General features: G+C 44.5%; 1 protein-coding gene across 2 annotated transcripts in view; it reads left to right on the forward strand.

Moving 5' to 3' along the window:
* The window catches only part of slit3 (slit homolog 3 (Drosophila)), a 181783-nt gene that overhangs the window by 12611 nt on the left and 153085 nt on the right, over nt 1–16087 (forward strand). For both annotated transcript variants that reach the window (XM_088604744.1, XM_088604745.1), the window contains exons 2-4: nt 2445–2516; nt 6957–7028; nt 10351–10422. In XM_088604744.1, the coding sequence (XP_088460870.1) occupies nt 2445–2516; nt 6957–7028; nt 10351–10422 (216 nt within the window). The remainder of the gene's footprint in view (nt 1–2444; nt 2517–6956; nt 7029–10350; nt 10423–16087) is intronic.

Raw genomic sequence — 16087 nt, forward strand, 5'->3', positions numbered from 1 at the left:
GAGCTGCCTGCATGCAGCACCCCATTGACCCCTGCAGTTTAACGTGCAGCTGGAATATCGCATTGCTGTTGGAGAGATGAAACTGTTGTGCATCTGACACATCTCTCAGCTGCGTGGACAGGCGAGGGTCCCAACAGTGTGAGGTGTACAGGACATGTGCGTCGTCTTCATGTGTCCTCTGCAGGGGGGGCATAGCTGTGAGCAGAGATGACCAGCATTGGCTGATTCGTAAAATAAATAACTGTGCATTCAAAAATCTGCAAAAAGAGCTTAGCTGACTATCCCTCACGTTTCCAGCTGAGTGCACTGGGTACCGGGCAGATCTGTTATCTACTGTATATAAGCTGTAGTGGGAGCTGGGGGGTGAAGTAGTTCCAGTAGGCAGCTGCGTCAGCATGCATAGGCTGGAAAGGAACAAGTAAAGGTTTATTCCATGCTTCAAAAAAAAAAGTAAAGAAACGCAACGTTTCGGCTGTGGAGTCTTCTTCAGGTGACTGTCTTTGGGAGGTGGCTGTCTTTCTTCCTCGGCACCGCAGTCTGGGTCACAGCGCAGTCCGGCATTCTGATGTGATGATGGGAAAAAAATCACACGAACGTGAAAACGGAACAAAAGCCAAGAAAAGTACCTGTCCGTGCTTTAGCAGTGGAATAAATTGTTTTTTTAGCTCCTTTGAGCTCTTTAATGATGCATCTCTGCTGAATTAAAACCAAGATGAATATAGCTGGAGCTTTTTTTCCACTAAAGTAACACGTTGATAAAACTTTGCAGATGATGGCTCTGTGCACTGGTCTCTTTGTGTCTATAAATTAAATACGGATGTGTAACGCCTAGGATGCACTAAACAGTGAATATTGCAACTCTAGTGAATTGCTTTGCATAAAGGCATCAGTTGCATTGAAGCAACAATAATATATAGAGGACTGTTTCAGGGCTGTTGCATCAAGACTATTTAATAATCTTTATTTTCAGTAGTTATGTTTTTAACTTATGTAACTTATAGCTCTTTATTTTCTGGTCCTCTGGTGTTATTGTTTGCCTTGTCAGATTACGACAGCAGCATTATTTTCTTGCAATTTCATGGTGAAGGCTGGCTTGTGTTGGGAGAGCACTGGGGATACATAACATTTTCACCCGACGTTTGTATATAATGTAACAAGAGAGAGATTAAGATTTCAAGGGCCATGAGATTTTAGCTTTCATGCAAATTGTACTGATGAAACAGAAAAGTAAAGAAGCATTAATTTATCTACAGTATAGTTAGGTCCTATGGAGAATAAGGCAACGAACTTGAAAATGACCATACCTGGTTTACAGTGGCTCTGGTATGTTAGCTCGTACATATAGCTTGAAAAATCAGGAAGACCTCACACTGCTAAGCTGCTAAGCAACACAAGTCTATGTTTTGAGCCCTTTCTGTATACTTCTATATCATTTCTCCATTTTCCACTCTTTTGACACCACTTGCTGTTAACTCTAGCTGCAGTTCTGTGTCTGCTGAGTGTCTGCTAGTGCATGTCTGTGCAGAAATCTGCTCTCAGTGTCCTGAGAGAACTGCAGCAGTGTCTCTCCAGCGCCGGTCCCCTGACAGCCCACAATGTGGCTCCAATTACAGCTCTTGATGTGTGTCTAGTACAGTGTTGTGGAAGCCTTTTGAAATCCAATACCCCTTTAAATCAGAATTATAAATGTTTATGTACATTATGAGAAACACACACTGAGCCGTGCTCCATCAGGAGATGAAGTTTGGCTTCGCTGGAGTTTTCTTTTTTCTTTGTTAATTCTTTACAAGTGACGCGGCTCCACCAGGCCAGAACTACACAGAAACGCAGCCCGACCTCATGCAATATGGAGATGTTTTTGAGCATATCTACACGGTTTGTTTTTTCCTCCTGTGTGTGGATGTGTGGTTTAATACTTACAAAACAGATAAAATGACCAGTCTTCAGAACATAAGATAAGCCTTTGACCGGGAGACATAAAGAAACAAATTCAGAATGATTCTGTCGCATGCAATTAAATTAAGCTTGCAGAGCCAAAATATGTCAGTGTGATTGACCTTTCTCATGCTCAATCCGTGTCTTAATATAATATTTCTACATAACATCAGCAGTTTGCTTTTGCTACAGGACAATGTGGAGTAAATTATGCACCAAAGGAGAGAAAGCTTTCCAAAAACAGCTCCTTTTGGCAAGAGTCATGATGTAAATGTGATTTGCTCAGGTGATCTAGTTCTGAAGCAGTGCTCAGAGCGGTGAAGGTAGTCCTCACCAGCACTCCTGCAGAATATCTTGGCAACCTTGCAGTTATTAAGATCAAAACTGCCCTACAGGAGTGTGAAGTTCAGCCAGTATGTGTCCAGAGGCTTTTATCAGTTTAGGTACTCTGAACAAGTACATGATCTGTCTATGCATTATTAACCCACTCCCCTCTCTTTGTTTTCTAGAGACCTGGACAGGAATAACATCACTCGAATCACCAAAGTGGACTTCACTGGGATTAAGAACCTGCGAGTTTTGTAAGCATTTGTCTTTGCTTTTAAAATTGGACATTTAATGGGATAGAACTGCAGTACCCCACCCTATTTGAAAAGGAATCATTAGAATACTGCAGATTGCTAGTTGCAGAAAGGGGAGCAGTTCTGTGGTTCACAGGAGACTTGGCCTGTTCGTGAAGGTCAATTGGACTTCAAGGGTAAAAGTCAAACAAACAGTGGACAGAAACATGCGGCTTCCCTGCCTGTACAACCAAACCAAAGTAGTGTGTCTATGGGAAAATAAATCCATTTGAAATCCCCAGATGTTAGTTAGATCATCTCACCTCTCTAAGAATGGTACCAGCATGGGAGTGATGAGGCCATTGCAGTCTCTCCCAGCAACACATGCACCGGCCACGTGCTGTTTTGTGCCCCGTGAGGTCACATGTGCTGCGCAGGAGAGTTCGTATCCCCCAGAGGCGTGGTGAGGGTCTTGCTGCAGGCTCACAGGCCCTGGCAAATGCCAAGGGTAATCTGGGCAAGGCCAGCCCTCCCAGCCCCAGCAACAGAGCTGTCCAGACAACTGTGCACCACTGCTTGGGGAATCCTGTTCACAGCTGGACAGTGACACAAGCCATACCTAATCCATCAGTCTAGTAAATAGCTCTAAGGTAAAGCACGATAATAGAGTCTGTGGGTAGAGAACAAAGTTTCTGCTGAAAGTGCATCTTTAGTCCACTTTTTGAGTTTTCTTGTACTGTGGAGAGTTCAGCACTTAAAACCATCCTCGAGAGGAAGCTTGAATCTAGCAGGGTGGAAAGCTAATTGCTGTACAGGATAGTATGTCATGAAAGGCACACTATGTTTAGAAAGCAAACCTCAGTAAGGAGAAAACAAGTGACAGATGTATCAATCAGTGAATAAAGTAGATCAAGTTACGTTTTGACTTACAACATGCTTTCCTATGTGCACTCAGTTGAATGAAAATGCATTGTTCTGTGCTTAAGAAAGATAAGGAGGAAATGGTTCAAGATGCCCATCTTCAAGTCAAAAGATTAACTATGCTTTTCAAAGGGGGGGAGATGATTTCAATACCCAGTGTCTCAGGGAATGCTTCTCTGAATTACGCTGCTGCAGAATACATTTTCACATCTAATTTTGTTTCTTAACAATTTAATTGGCTGATTCTCTTTGATCTACATTCTACATTAAACATTTCGGACTGTTCGAATCTGCTTTTTTTTTCGATTGACCCTGTTTATGAAAAAATCAGTGAATCTAGTTTCTCAGTGTTGCTAAACCCGGTTTATACCCAGGATTTGTCTTCAGGAATGTGAAGAAATGCAGGGCTTAAATCTGCAGCTGGCCCTTAATGTTTCAACCAGACGTTGCACAAGCAATAAGCATTATTTTTAATAATGAACAACTTTTTTATTGACGTTAGGGGGAATTAAAAAAAATGTTTTATTAGTCTGACCCCATTTGTTTAATGTTATTGCCACGAGATATTGCCAAAATATGCATAACGGGCTCAAAGCGCATCCATTTCAAACATTCTAACTTTTTATTGTTATTTTCCACTTAAACTGAAAACAAGCTTTTTGGCAGGAAGAAAAGGCAAAAACAAGATGAGAACATGAATAATTATACTCTAGACAAGAATCTTTTTATCCTAGTTGTGCCTTTTTAAGTGAGCTGTATCAATGAGAAGAAAATGCAGTACATCAATACGACGTTCAGTTTAAGTGGTAACATAGCACTCTCTGCATAGTTTTACTGCTTATTTTACGTGGGTTTTGATTAACACCAGTGACATTTCCCTACTCGAAACCATCTGTATGGTCAAGGTGGATCAAAATAGAAATTCCCAGAGAAACGCTGGGTCAACCGTCTTATCTCTGTGGGAGAGACAGGTGAGACATCTGAAAGCTGATTTCTTTCTTCCTAAAAGTGGTAAATGTCGCTGTCGCGGTCATTTGCTTGTGCAAAAAGGAATCTTTTGAGATATCTATAGAACTGTATAAAACAGAAGGAAATGCATACTGGACACAAATACAGGCAGCAAGTACATTTATGCAAAATCCCAGGATCCTTCTTCAGAACCAGAGCACACTAGTGGGGATTAGGTGGAAGTGCCTTTTAAACAGAGAACCGAAGGCACTTGTTTACCCAAAAGGTTGTGGGAGTCAGAAAAACTTTACGCAGCCCATGTTGTCGAAGCCAAAACTCTGGCTTCTTTCAAGAAAAAGCTGGATGAGATCCTCAAATCATGAAGTCACTACTGAACGGGCTTAGACGGGCCAAATGTCGTCCTCTCATTTGTAAATGTATTGTAGATTATGAGAAGGCAACCTTGTGGACTTGTGGACATAGTTATTTTTTGTGGTGGTTCTCGATGACCTGAGGGGTTATGTATAGATGAGCTCTTTTTGAGGGCAAAGGTCTCAGCTACTTCACTAGAGACCGCAGTGATGTTTAGTGAAGTCCAATATTTAAAGCTCAGTGTTTATTTAGGTATTTAAATATTCAGCCTTTGTCCATGTTAACAGTGTTTCTCAAGAATGAGTCAATGACTCTTAGATCAATTGTTTTTTCACTTTGACTGAAATTATCTGGACTGTCTAAGTTTTGCACAACCCTGGTTTCTTCAGTGTTAAACACCAGAGCTCTTCATAGTATATTTTCCATTATCTACTACCATTTTTATTGCCTATTGATTATTTCTAGTTTTTTTTTACTTGACTGGGGTCGAAAACAAATTCTTCCTATACAGTACATGCTTTATGACTTTCAAAGTTGCATACAGTCCTGCATTGACGAGGACACTCCTCTGTGAGATAACTGATGATAATTCTTGTTTCCATAAGATTCCAGAGTCCTGTGGCTCTCTAAACATGTCTACAGCCGATCTGAGTCTCTCCACGGCACAGCAGAGTCTTCACTATGTTACAATAGACAATTTATCAACTAGCAGTTGCTGGTGAGAGTACTGCATTGCACAGGAAAATTACAGATACAGGCACTCTCCATCTGGTGTGCATTTTGAAAAAAAATTAGTGTAATTACTATAATAATATGTTTCCACCCAGTCATATGAATATAAGGCTATTTTTGATCCATATTTATACCATGTGAAATATAGTGTGCTGGCTTTGTTTACAAAATACTCAATTATTTTGAACTAACATTTTGGTTGCTCTTTGGTTGGAGCCGAAGCCAATGTATTGTCATTTTCTTGGGCTTCACACTGTGCATTGTGGCTCCACTGGAATCCACGAAGTTCACAGATTGTCTACAAATTCTGTCTGCGCAAAGCCAATTTTGTCATCCGTTCATGACAAAATAGTATGGCAAAGAACATGGATTAATGACTGCAGCACAGTTACATATATAAACACATTTAAAGAAAACATTTGTAATAGAAATGTAGCTGCCAAGCTAGAATTCCACATGAGAAGAGCTGGATATTTTCTTTTTCCTGAGCTTTTCAGCCTTCGGCTCCCCTTGTCAGAATGTGTGTACAGAGACTGCTGCATAACCAGATGGTTTGCACACATGTCAGAACGACATGGCATTCATTTCACTGCAGAATCGACAACAAATACATATACATACATACGTTTTTAGTTTAATTTAAATCCTTGGTGATCAAACTGGAAGTGCCGTTGAAGGCTCTGATGTTAAGGTACTGTATTTAGATGCCTGGGAACATCTGTAAGTCTTTGGATGGGATGAACTTGGTTACTGCAGGCAATGAGCTTTGAGACACTGTCACATCAGTGGTCTGATGGAAATTCAGCTCCCTAGGGAATCTAGAGACCGACCTTGGAAACCTTTCATCAAAGACTACCTACATTCTAATTCAGCCTGGACACACAATGCATGAACCTCTACCACTGATTAATTCAACTGGCTGATGCTTTTATCCAAAGTGACTAGCATCTGCGCCCATTTACACAACAGGGTGTTTAACTGGAACAATGTGGGCGAAGTACCTCGCTCAAGGGTACAACAGCGGTATCTCACCTGGGATTTTGAACCTACAACCTCCCAGTAACAAGTCCAGAACAGTTAAGCACTGCTGCTGATAATACATCTGGGAGCCTTGTAAAAGCCACTGGCACCAAGTGTCAGAATACCGCTACCCCAATCTGCTGCCCTTAGCCCTGGGCTGAGCCTTGTGCTTGAGCCCAGTGGATATTGCTCTGATTTCAACCAGATGAGAATATTGATTAACCCGTAATCACGGGGTCGTGACTTTAAGTTCCTATCCAAAGGCGGCTCAGGGATCAAAGGCCCTGGACGGAGGCAGATTTGCATGGAGCAGGGTGGAGGTGGGCAGCTCCTGTTGGGGCGGTGGGTGTCTCCTTCGATGCCTTCATCCGCATTTTAGAAAATGTGCCCAGGAGGGAAACGTGGAACCAGTATACGTGCTTGAGCTCACTCCTCTTGATGAGTGTGGGGTTCTGTCTCTTTTCCCAGGCACCTGGAGGACAATCAGATCAGTGTGATTGAGAGAGGAGCATTCCAGGATCTGAAGCAGCTGGAGAGACTGTGAGTATCCGTGACCTGCTGCCCAGAAGTCTCGTTCCCGGTTTAACATCGCCTTGCCACGGCCGTGACAGAGCCCGAGACTGTCGCGAGGCCGAGCTGACACACCTGAGAACTCCTGGCCTCCGCTCACCGGGAGCAGGAAGCGAGTAAAATTAGATCTGGGGGGCGATCTTTTCCCTGTAAAACACACCAGGGGAGGTGTATCTGAGGGCATAAAAGTCATTTGGAGTTCATCGCCGTGTCAGTAGAGTGGGCCAGTATTTATAAATTCCCAGGCGTCGTGATGAATCCAGCGAGCTCGGAGGTATGCTAGCTGACTAGAAGCAACTACAGTTAGTGCTACGACTAATATTCTTTTAAAAAGGCCTGGATCAGGATATCAGGAAAGGAGATAGTATGGTTCAAAAAGACGATATTCATCACCGCGTGTCACTATCACTGGTCAAATACCTTGCTCCTCACCATTCTCATCATCTTTCAAATCTTGCAAGATTTCCTGCGTTTTCAAGACATCCAATTCCTCTACGCGCAAGCGTGTTCACTCATCGTCCACTATCTGCGGCACCCATCAGGTCCCCGTGTGGGAACAGGCGTGTTGAACCGCTCCGGTCCAACTGCTTTCACCTGTTGGGAGTCAGCCCAGGCGTTCCAGGAGAGACAGAGCTCACGGCCTGCGCTTCCTGTGTCGAATGCTTTCCCGTCAGACAAGTCTTGATATAACCTGGGCGCTCTTGCTGGGTTCCTCTTTGGCACACCAGTCTGGAATTTCGCAGGCCGCCTCCCCAGCACTCTGTCTTCACTGGGCCTTTGTGGTGGAGGCACTGACTCACGAACCCTGCCCTTTCCTACCCCTGACACCCCTGCGCTGTTGACTCAGAGCCAGACGTTACTCTGTGATGCCCCATGCTGTTCAAATCACAGCGGCAGACGGTTCTATTTGCCCTTCATTTTCTTAAGGGGCTGGGAAGGTGGCAGGGCAAGGTTCCTGCACGCGCATGTTTTCAGTGATTGGTGTCTTCATGCAGCACCTGGCTGTGTTAAAAGACCACATGCTGGCGCAACGGCAGCACACCTGCAACAGAACACCAGGCCTGAAATGGAGCCGATACGAAGGCGTCCATGTCTGGTAGTGTAACCTTACGCATGGTGCAGGACTGAAGGGAGATTCCAGTGCAGAAACCCATACTGCAGGAGACGTGTGGAAAAACAGCAGGATTCTGTTGTGCTTTAAAGTTCTAAACTTAAAACAAACAGGGCGCTAAAAACATCTGATTCAGATCACTGCTGCAGCCCACTACTATACAGAAGGAAGGCCTCCCCGATGTCGTTAGCCACTGACACAGTGTTCCCCAGACTCCGGGGCACCGCGTACACAGTGCAAAGTCTCGGCTTCCGAAATCGTTGAGATGCTTGGATTTTGAGATCATGGCCCGCTCTTAAAAAAATAGACTTTTTACGAGACGTTTACGAGCCATGCATGGGACTGCTCTGTTGAAGAAGAAGCGATGGAGTGGCTCCAAGGAGGGGCTGCCCTGAGGGAATACATTTCTTCACCAAACTTTGAACTGTTGCCAAACCCCCCTCTTTCTGCAGAATCCCATATTTATGGGATGCTGTGCCAGTGCTCGTTGGGGGAGGGGCAGTAGGGTAGGGGAACCTGCTGTATTGTGAAGTGAAGATTATAATGATCGTAGTTTAGCAGATAATCTTCTGGAAGGCAGATTTTCAGGCTGGTCTGTACAGTTGCATGAAATGGATATTTGTATAGTGTTTTACGAGATGGAGAACAATAATGACTTTGCTAGATCTACCTGCAGCTGATAGGCAGTGTTATACTTAAACACAGCTTAAACATTTAAGCAGAGACTAGCACTAAGAAACTGATTCAGCTGGTGACTTGGGGAGGAAAAATATTCTCCTCTGACCAGGATCCTCGGTTTTGTTTATTTTTTATTTCTGACCACATCCATTTAAAATCATGATTATCACTTCATTACTTAATTGGACAAACCTGATTGGGAAAGTCAAAGTCTAAAATCCTACCAGCCCACAATTGCATACTCCCCATGGGAGAGAGAATCCTAGTAACTTCCATGCAGCTGTACTGATGTCTAGTCTGTAGATAATGTGTGTGAGAGGGGAGGTACTTGAACAAGCTCACAGACTCCCTCACATACCTACCTCGCTGACCCACTGCTCCAGAGTGCCCTTTTGTTCAGATAATTCTGTGTTATGTGATAAATAAAAGTCCTTGAAAGACCCTTTTCTGTCAGATTTAAAAGCTCGTCAGGGCAATAATGGCCTTTAAAGACTTTATAAGCTGATAACCCCTTCCTGTCCTCCTAGGAAGTCTCGGAATCTCTGATAAGACAGAATGAGGATGTTGACCTTTGACCTTGCTTAGTTGAAAATCACTTGTCAAAGGTTTCCTCCCAGTGTCCAGGCCACAGCACTTCACATTTTTTCCTATTTTGATTTATTAAATCCCAGCCTTATTTTTCTTCAGGTTTCCTCCTTTCTCTTGCGCAAGAATACACTCATGCCCAGCCACCCACAGTCATGCCCACACATAGGAGCTGTAGAGAAACAATTCTGTTTTATTTTTTAAGGTTTATTTTTTTTATGGTTGATATTTGTACAGGAAGTACTAATAAACTATACTGGGACATAAGATAAGATTACTTTATTAGCCGTATACAATTTCTTGCATTAGGAATTAGTCTTTTCACATACCCCAGCTTGCTCTCCATGAGACACACAGGCAGAGAAAGAAGTTTAATGTCAGAGCGCAGGGTCAGCCATTGTACAGCGCCCCTGGAGCAGTTGGGGTCAAGGGCCTTGCTCAGGAGCCCAACGGAGTAGGATTCCTCTGCCAGCCGCGGGATTTGAACCGGCAACAGGCACAGATCCTGAGCCACAGAGACACATAAGCAGCCAGACAGAAGCTGGTTCCCAGGAGAAAATGGAGTTTGCTCTGTACCCTGATCATTTTTAACTCAGGACTCGGTGGACACCCGAGGAAGAAGTGTGTGCATGGGGGGCTCAGCGCACAGAGGGTGTGACTCTTGTGGCATCACCTCCTCGAACCCTAGACAGTGTGGAGTGGTCTGGCGGCCTGAGACCCCGACTCGCCGCTGTCTAGGGGGCGGGGCTGTGTCTGAGCCCGCAGGCTCCTGGTTCAGCACGGAATCCCAGGGCGGACGAGCCGTGAGGGTGTGTCTTGACGTTTTCCCTTCCTCGTTGTCTAAGGACGACCGCGTGCCTGTTCTGTACTGCCGGCGTCAGTCTCACCCCGTTTGTCCCTCTTGGTTCTCTCTCGCAGACGCCTGAATCGGAACAAGCTGACGGTCCTTCCAGAGCTACTGTTCCAGACCAACCCCAAACTGGGGCGGCTGTAAGTACTGCAGCTCTTTAATGGGACGTTTCGCCCATTTCTCTCCTCTGTGCTTCCCTTCCTTGGCCAGAGAATCTGAGCCTTTTGTTGACGTGTAAAACATTTTGTTTACAAACAAAATGGTCTTTTTCGGCCATTTAGCAAGCTTGTTTGTTTTTTTTTTCATCTTGCTTTCGGTTGGTTCGGATTGTTTGTCCTCTGTGCTTGATTTCTCTTCGGGTCTGGTTCCAAGCGCGGACGACGGAGGAGGTTGTATCGTTGAGATGGTTGTGCTCGATTCTATGCCACGAAGGTGAACCTGTTAGAAGGTTCTCTTTGCAAAAGAAATGCAGATGGTGGAGGTTATATTTTTCAAGAATGTTTTTCCCAGAACACTTTGAATTTGGAGCCAGATTACAGCATGGTTTGTATTCCCTGCTTTGGGAGTACACTAAATTTATTGCCCTCTGAGAGGGAAACTAGTGCAGGTTTGTTTTATGTGGAAATATGGATTAGGTTTACGTGTGTTTATCTTAGGAGGAACCTTGGAAAAGCTGGTGAATATGGGGTCTTGGCAGATTTCTATTTCAAACATCTCTATTACATTTGAGAAATATTGCTATTTTGAAAGCCGTGGATTGAAAGAAAATAAACTGATTTTCAACGTGTAAGGAGGCAGCCTATTATGACTAATGCTAACGATGTAATAACTTGTAGAGTTGCAATATATTAGTCATTTTAGTAGAGGAATAATCTTAACTTGCACTGGTAGTTACACAGCTACAAGGATCATTTGTATGTCTGTATAAAAAGGTGTTACTTTAAAATCTGCTACAACGAAGACGCTAGAATTTTCTCAGTAATAAGGAGTCCTAATTATTTTAAATGTTCTCCTTGAACTTTATTCTTCAAATTGTAGGAAAAGCTCCTTTCCGATTTAAATGTGCATTCTTTCATCAGCAAGCTGTCAATTTGATAGATGAGGCATCTGATAGTAGATGAAATTAGAATGTAGGTACAGAAGAAAGTGAAATGTTTTCTTTTCCTCTAAACATTCCATAGCAAAATGTGTTATATATTAAATTAACATTGTGGGGGATATTGTTTTAATTTTATTAAGCCACAGAAACATTTTTATCGACAAGCGTTCGCCAAGTCTTTGCAGAGTGTTAATGGAGGTTCTGCAATCCCTGTATGGGAACAAGTGTGGTTTATGAGGGGGTTCATAACCTTGTCGTCTCCCTCTTTGCGTGGTGTGGTGATGTTAACACGAAACGAATGGGTTTTACCCTTGACCCCGATATCAAAAACCCAAAGTTCAGTCAGCTGGGGAAAACATAAGAAGCTTGTCAAGAACAGACGGGATTATTCGATTGAAAGCAGCCTTTGGCGGCGCTGTCAAGTATGGTGGATAACATTTTTCAGGGTCAGACCAAGGTAAATATGCATTAATATGGCACACATTGGCTAAAGAACTGGGGGAAGAAAAGAAAGGAAGGCCTAGGACTTTTCCTGAGAAGACGCGTGTCTAATGGAAATGTTAATGTCCAACGCAAAGGTAAGGCCTCTTAGCCTGCCTGGAAGCAGACTGGCATCAGCGCGTGTTGACAGAACTCCTTCGAGCCAATTTCCTCACACCCAACCTCCGGCGGGCCCCTTCCTTGTGCAGGGGGAACCCATTACCCCAGGGAGAGATGGCAGCTCCTGGTGGGACCCGCACAGCCACGAGGCCATGAGACGTGTGACGTGCTCTTTTTGTGGTCGAGCCCCCATTCGACAGCACTGTGGTTAGAGCTGCCCAGGCTCCGGATGGCGGTGCCTGCTGTAAATCGCCGTGCCTGTGTGGGGCAGGGAATCTGGCTGCTTTCTTCCTTTCATTTCTTCATCACTGAAAGGACTTACGTTCTTTTACTAGTATTCCCCCTGCAGGGCTGACGGCTAATGGAAAACAACTGAGCGTTTAAAAACAACCATAAAAAAACGCCTCGTATACTAATGGCTACGTGCAAGCCCCTTCCACGCACGAACACATGCCGTATACTCAGGCCTGTCCTTGTGAGACGCCCATCTTGAAGGTTTTTGAGTTTGAACAGCGGCTTGCACTGTGCATCATCGGTGCATATGGCAGTGTGGTATCTGATTTGAAATCCTATTTTCTTGCTTTTTAAAAAAAAAATCAACAATAATTTGTGTTATTTCCTTGCCCAATCTGGAATCTCCAACGGTGTTTCTCATCTCGTCTCGGCTCGCGGTAACGAACCCCGTGGCTGCACACGGGGGAGGGGGAGGAACTGCTGGCTGACTCCTCCCACCAGCCCGCCTTCGAGCCAATCGTCTTTTGACACGTCGCAGGCAGCGCAGCCCCTGCACTGGAAATTGCCCGACTGCTGTTCAGCTCAAAAGAATTGGGTCTGTTGCGAGGCTATATCCTGGCTATTCTCTCTCGCTGCCCTTCAGTAGTGGTTGCGGACTGTTATTTCGCCTTTCCAGGCGAATTGTCGCTGTTGCCTAGTGTGTTTCAGTTTGGGGATCTCCCCTCTTCCATCCAAAATCAAGTCCCAGTCTGTGATGGTCAGAATGGAGAGTGAGCTGAATGTACCAGTATGGAGCCTTTGACACCTGTGACAGGAGTGTATAGAATCCTTTCCTCAAGTGCAGATGGGTTGCGTTTCACTGTGTTAAAAGTGCTTTTGAAGCTGGCATGACAGACATGCTGCTTCGCCTGCCGGCCGCCCAGCCTACCTGCAGCATCTGACTAATAGTTCAATATGTCCCGGACCCACACACCGTCAGCCCCTGGCACAGACGGAGAGCGAGCGCTGGCGTAGTTCTCGAAGGAAGGAAGCCTCCCAGTGCGTACCCGGACCCCTTCCAAAACCGGGCTGCTCTCCGCTGGTTCCAATGGCGAGAGGTTCTGTGATTCATTTTGAAGGCATATTCCGACCTTTTTACATAAACCAGCTGCAAGGGCTCCAGAAGGTCCGTGTGATGCAGCCAAAGGGGTGCAACAAATGCAAGACCCTTATAGGTAAGCACCAACTGAGGTTCTTCTTAAAGTCTTTACAGGCAAAGGGATTAAAGCTTTGTTGATGTGTATACACTGCAGAGGGTCGTCCTGGGATAGCAGGTCATCCAGGTTCTGTTGCAGAACTCCAGACAATAGGAGCATTGACATTGTCAGTGTCAATCGAGATTAAACCTGACAAAAACCTGGGCCTCCTGGAATGGCAGGGGCAGCTTAGACCACTTTCGCGGGGTCAGATCTGGGCTGTCTCATGAGTGAGAGTGGCGTAACACTCCCCTGCCATGTCTTTGATCCCCCTTTCGGTCCCGAGCAGTCCGACTTCCGAGTCACCCATTCTGCTCCTCAGATGGCCCTTCAACAGTGATCCTTTCACTTTCTCCTGAGTGACTTACATTTATACCACCGAGCATCTTTCCTGCAGCGGCTCAAAACCCTTCATTTGAGGGTTCAGCGCTCAGTTATGGGATTAAACCCATGTTTCCAGTTCATTGATCGGCTCATCAGACATTGTGGGAGGCGAGTGTGAGGAGGTTAATAACTGGCGATTCAAAAGCTAGAAAATGAGAGTTTTCCGAAGCATTCGTTCCTGATCAGAACGGGTAGCGTAGATGTGCAGTTAGGGTCATCAGTCGTACACTTGCCAGGGAGGGTGTCTGCCCGCATCGGTGAATGGGGCGTTTTGGAGCTCTTTCATCTTATTTGATTTTTAGAGGATTTTGGTAAAGAAGGAGCTAGTTACTGATGATAAACTTTTGCCGTTTTAAATATCACTCTCTTGCAGCACACAGCACATCGCAGTGTCCGCAATGCTTTCTGTTCGGTGTGTGGGAAGCAAGAAAGACCGTCAGAAAAAGTCATGTTAAGAACAGAGGCCTGGAATTTCTATGACTGGAAGAAGAAACCTTTACAGAAATATAAAGGCTATTCGAAGTCATTGTTGTTGTTGTTTTTTTTCATTTGTCAACGTACTTGTCATGATTTGAGAATGTTCTAGTGGGAAAGGGGGGATATGCAGCATAATTACCTCATTTGAAAGAGTTTTGTTTTTAAGTATTTTGGAAATGAACGTGTTGTCAATTGGAGAGAGCAGTAGGGAGGATGGCTGTAAATATTTTTAAAAGGGGGGGACAAGGCAACATCAAGTGAAGCAGAGGCAAGAGAATGCGAGATTTTTTTTTAAAGAAACCACACTTTTAAGGTTGACGAACAAGACAGGATTTGGTTCAATTCCCAGTCTTCCGTGTGTTAATTCGCGCAAGTGCACGGGGAAGTGAGAAGCGGACGGAGTGCTTCTGCAGGGCTTTGTGCCTCTCAGTTTATCGATAGATCTCCGGGAGAGAGAGAGAGAAAATAGAAGGACATGATTTATTCCGCTGGTTAGCTGTCTGCCAGGCCAGGCGCGGCTTTGCGGGAACTGAAGTATGATTATTTACAGAAAGGATCAGACGAAACTACATGACAAATAAATCTCCTCACTTCTGCTGTGAGCACGGGGAGCTGCAGAGCCCAGTTTTCCTTTTAAAGCAGCGCGCTGGAGACAGACGAGGAGCGGCGGAGACGCAGCCCGCCTCCAGAGCACATGCATGGTAAACATTACACAGCGCCAGCCGTTCGGCTATTGTGGTAGCCGGCTCCCCCAGGACTCGCAGCACGCAGACTTGTGTACATACCTATATGTGCTGTGTATTGCATGCACGCCAAAAAAAAAAGAGTTGCTTTCAAGGGTCAGTAGCAGGTCTTTCGCAGTCTGTGATTTACTTTGTTTTGGCAAAGTCTGATTGTTACAAATTAACCCACCAGTCCTTATCGACGAGGTAATTACATCCCCAGATGTTTGTGTATACTGAGCAATCGGCACAGCCCGGACACAGCATTCCCTCACAAGCGGTGGTTATGGTTTGGACTGCAACGCAGTTTTTCCAACGGTGAAGAAGTGAGAAGTAGTGTTTTCGCTCTGTGTGGCGCGGCCTTGAACACAACAGCCACACTGCGCACAGAGATAGGTAGCAAAGTGATTCAGTTGCATTTCGCAGCTGTCATTGTAATTAATTATTTGCTATTGAAAGTGAACACCTGATTGGCTTCTTGCAGATATTTTTAAAGGTAGCGGCTAGGATTGGGGCTATTTCCAAAGGGTGACCTTTCCCTTGCTTGACATCAACACATTTTACAAATGCATTTTGAATGAAAGCTGTAAGACAAACACAAGCCTCTAGACTCATAAACATGACAGCTCTAGGTAAACTAAATCAATATATTTTTTTAATTTTTTAATAAGGCTTTATTCCTGTGTGGAATACTTTACCAGTATCAGAGTCTTAAAAAAATAAATGCTGGGATTTCATTATCAAAGACAAGCACCAAACGGGTGTTTAGGACAGCACCAACAACCAGCCTTTATGATCTTTATTACATTTAGAGAAAAATTCCATTCTTAGAACCATTCAATATGTAAAGGATGTGTCGACCGCGTTTTTTATTTTGCTAAGGGTTTTGTGTAGTGTGAGGAAGCAGAGGAGTTCATTGCTTCGGGTGTGATTTTGCAGATCTAAAATGTCTATTTTGAATGCCTGCTGCCCTTTAGCTGCTTCTGTACAGACAAGTACTATAGGTAGAACTGATGCAAAATACATAACTCTGCCTTGGAATGTCTGTGTAGCT

Source organism: Lepisosteus platostomus, chromosome 13 (genome assembly GCF_059453375.1).
Source record: "Lepisosteus platostomus isolate fLepPlt1 chromosome 13, fLepPlt1.hap1, whole genome shotgun sequence".
Taxonomy (NCBI): domain Eukaryota; kingdom Metazoa; phylum Chordata; class Actinopteri; order Semionotiformes; family Lepisosteidae; genus Lepisosteus; species Lepisosteus platostomus.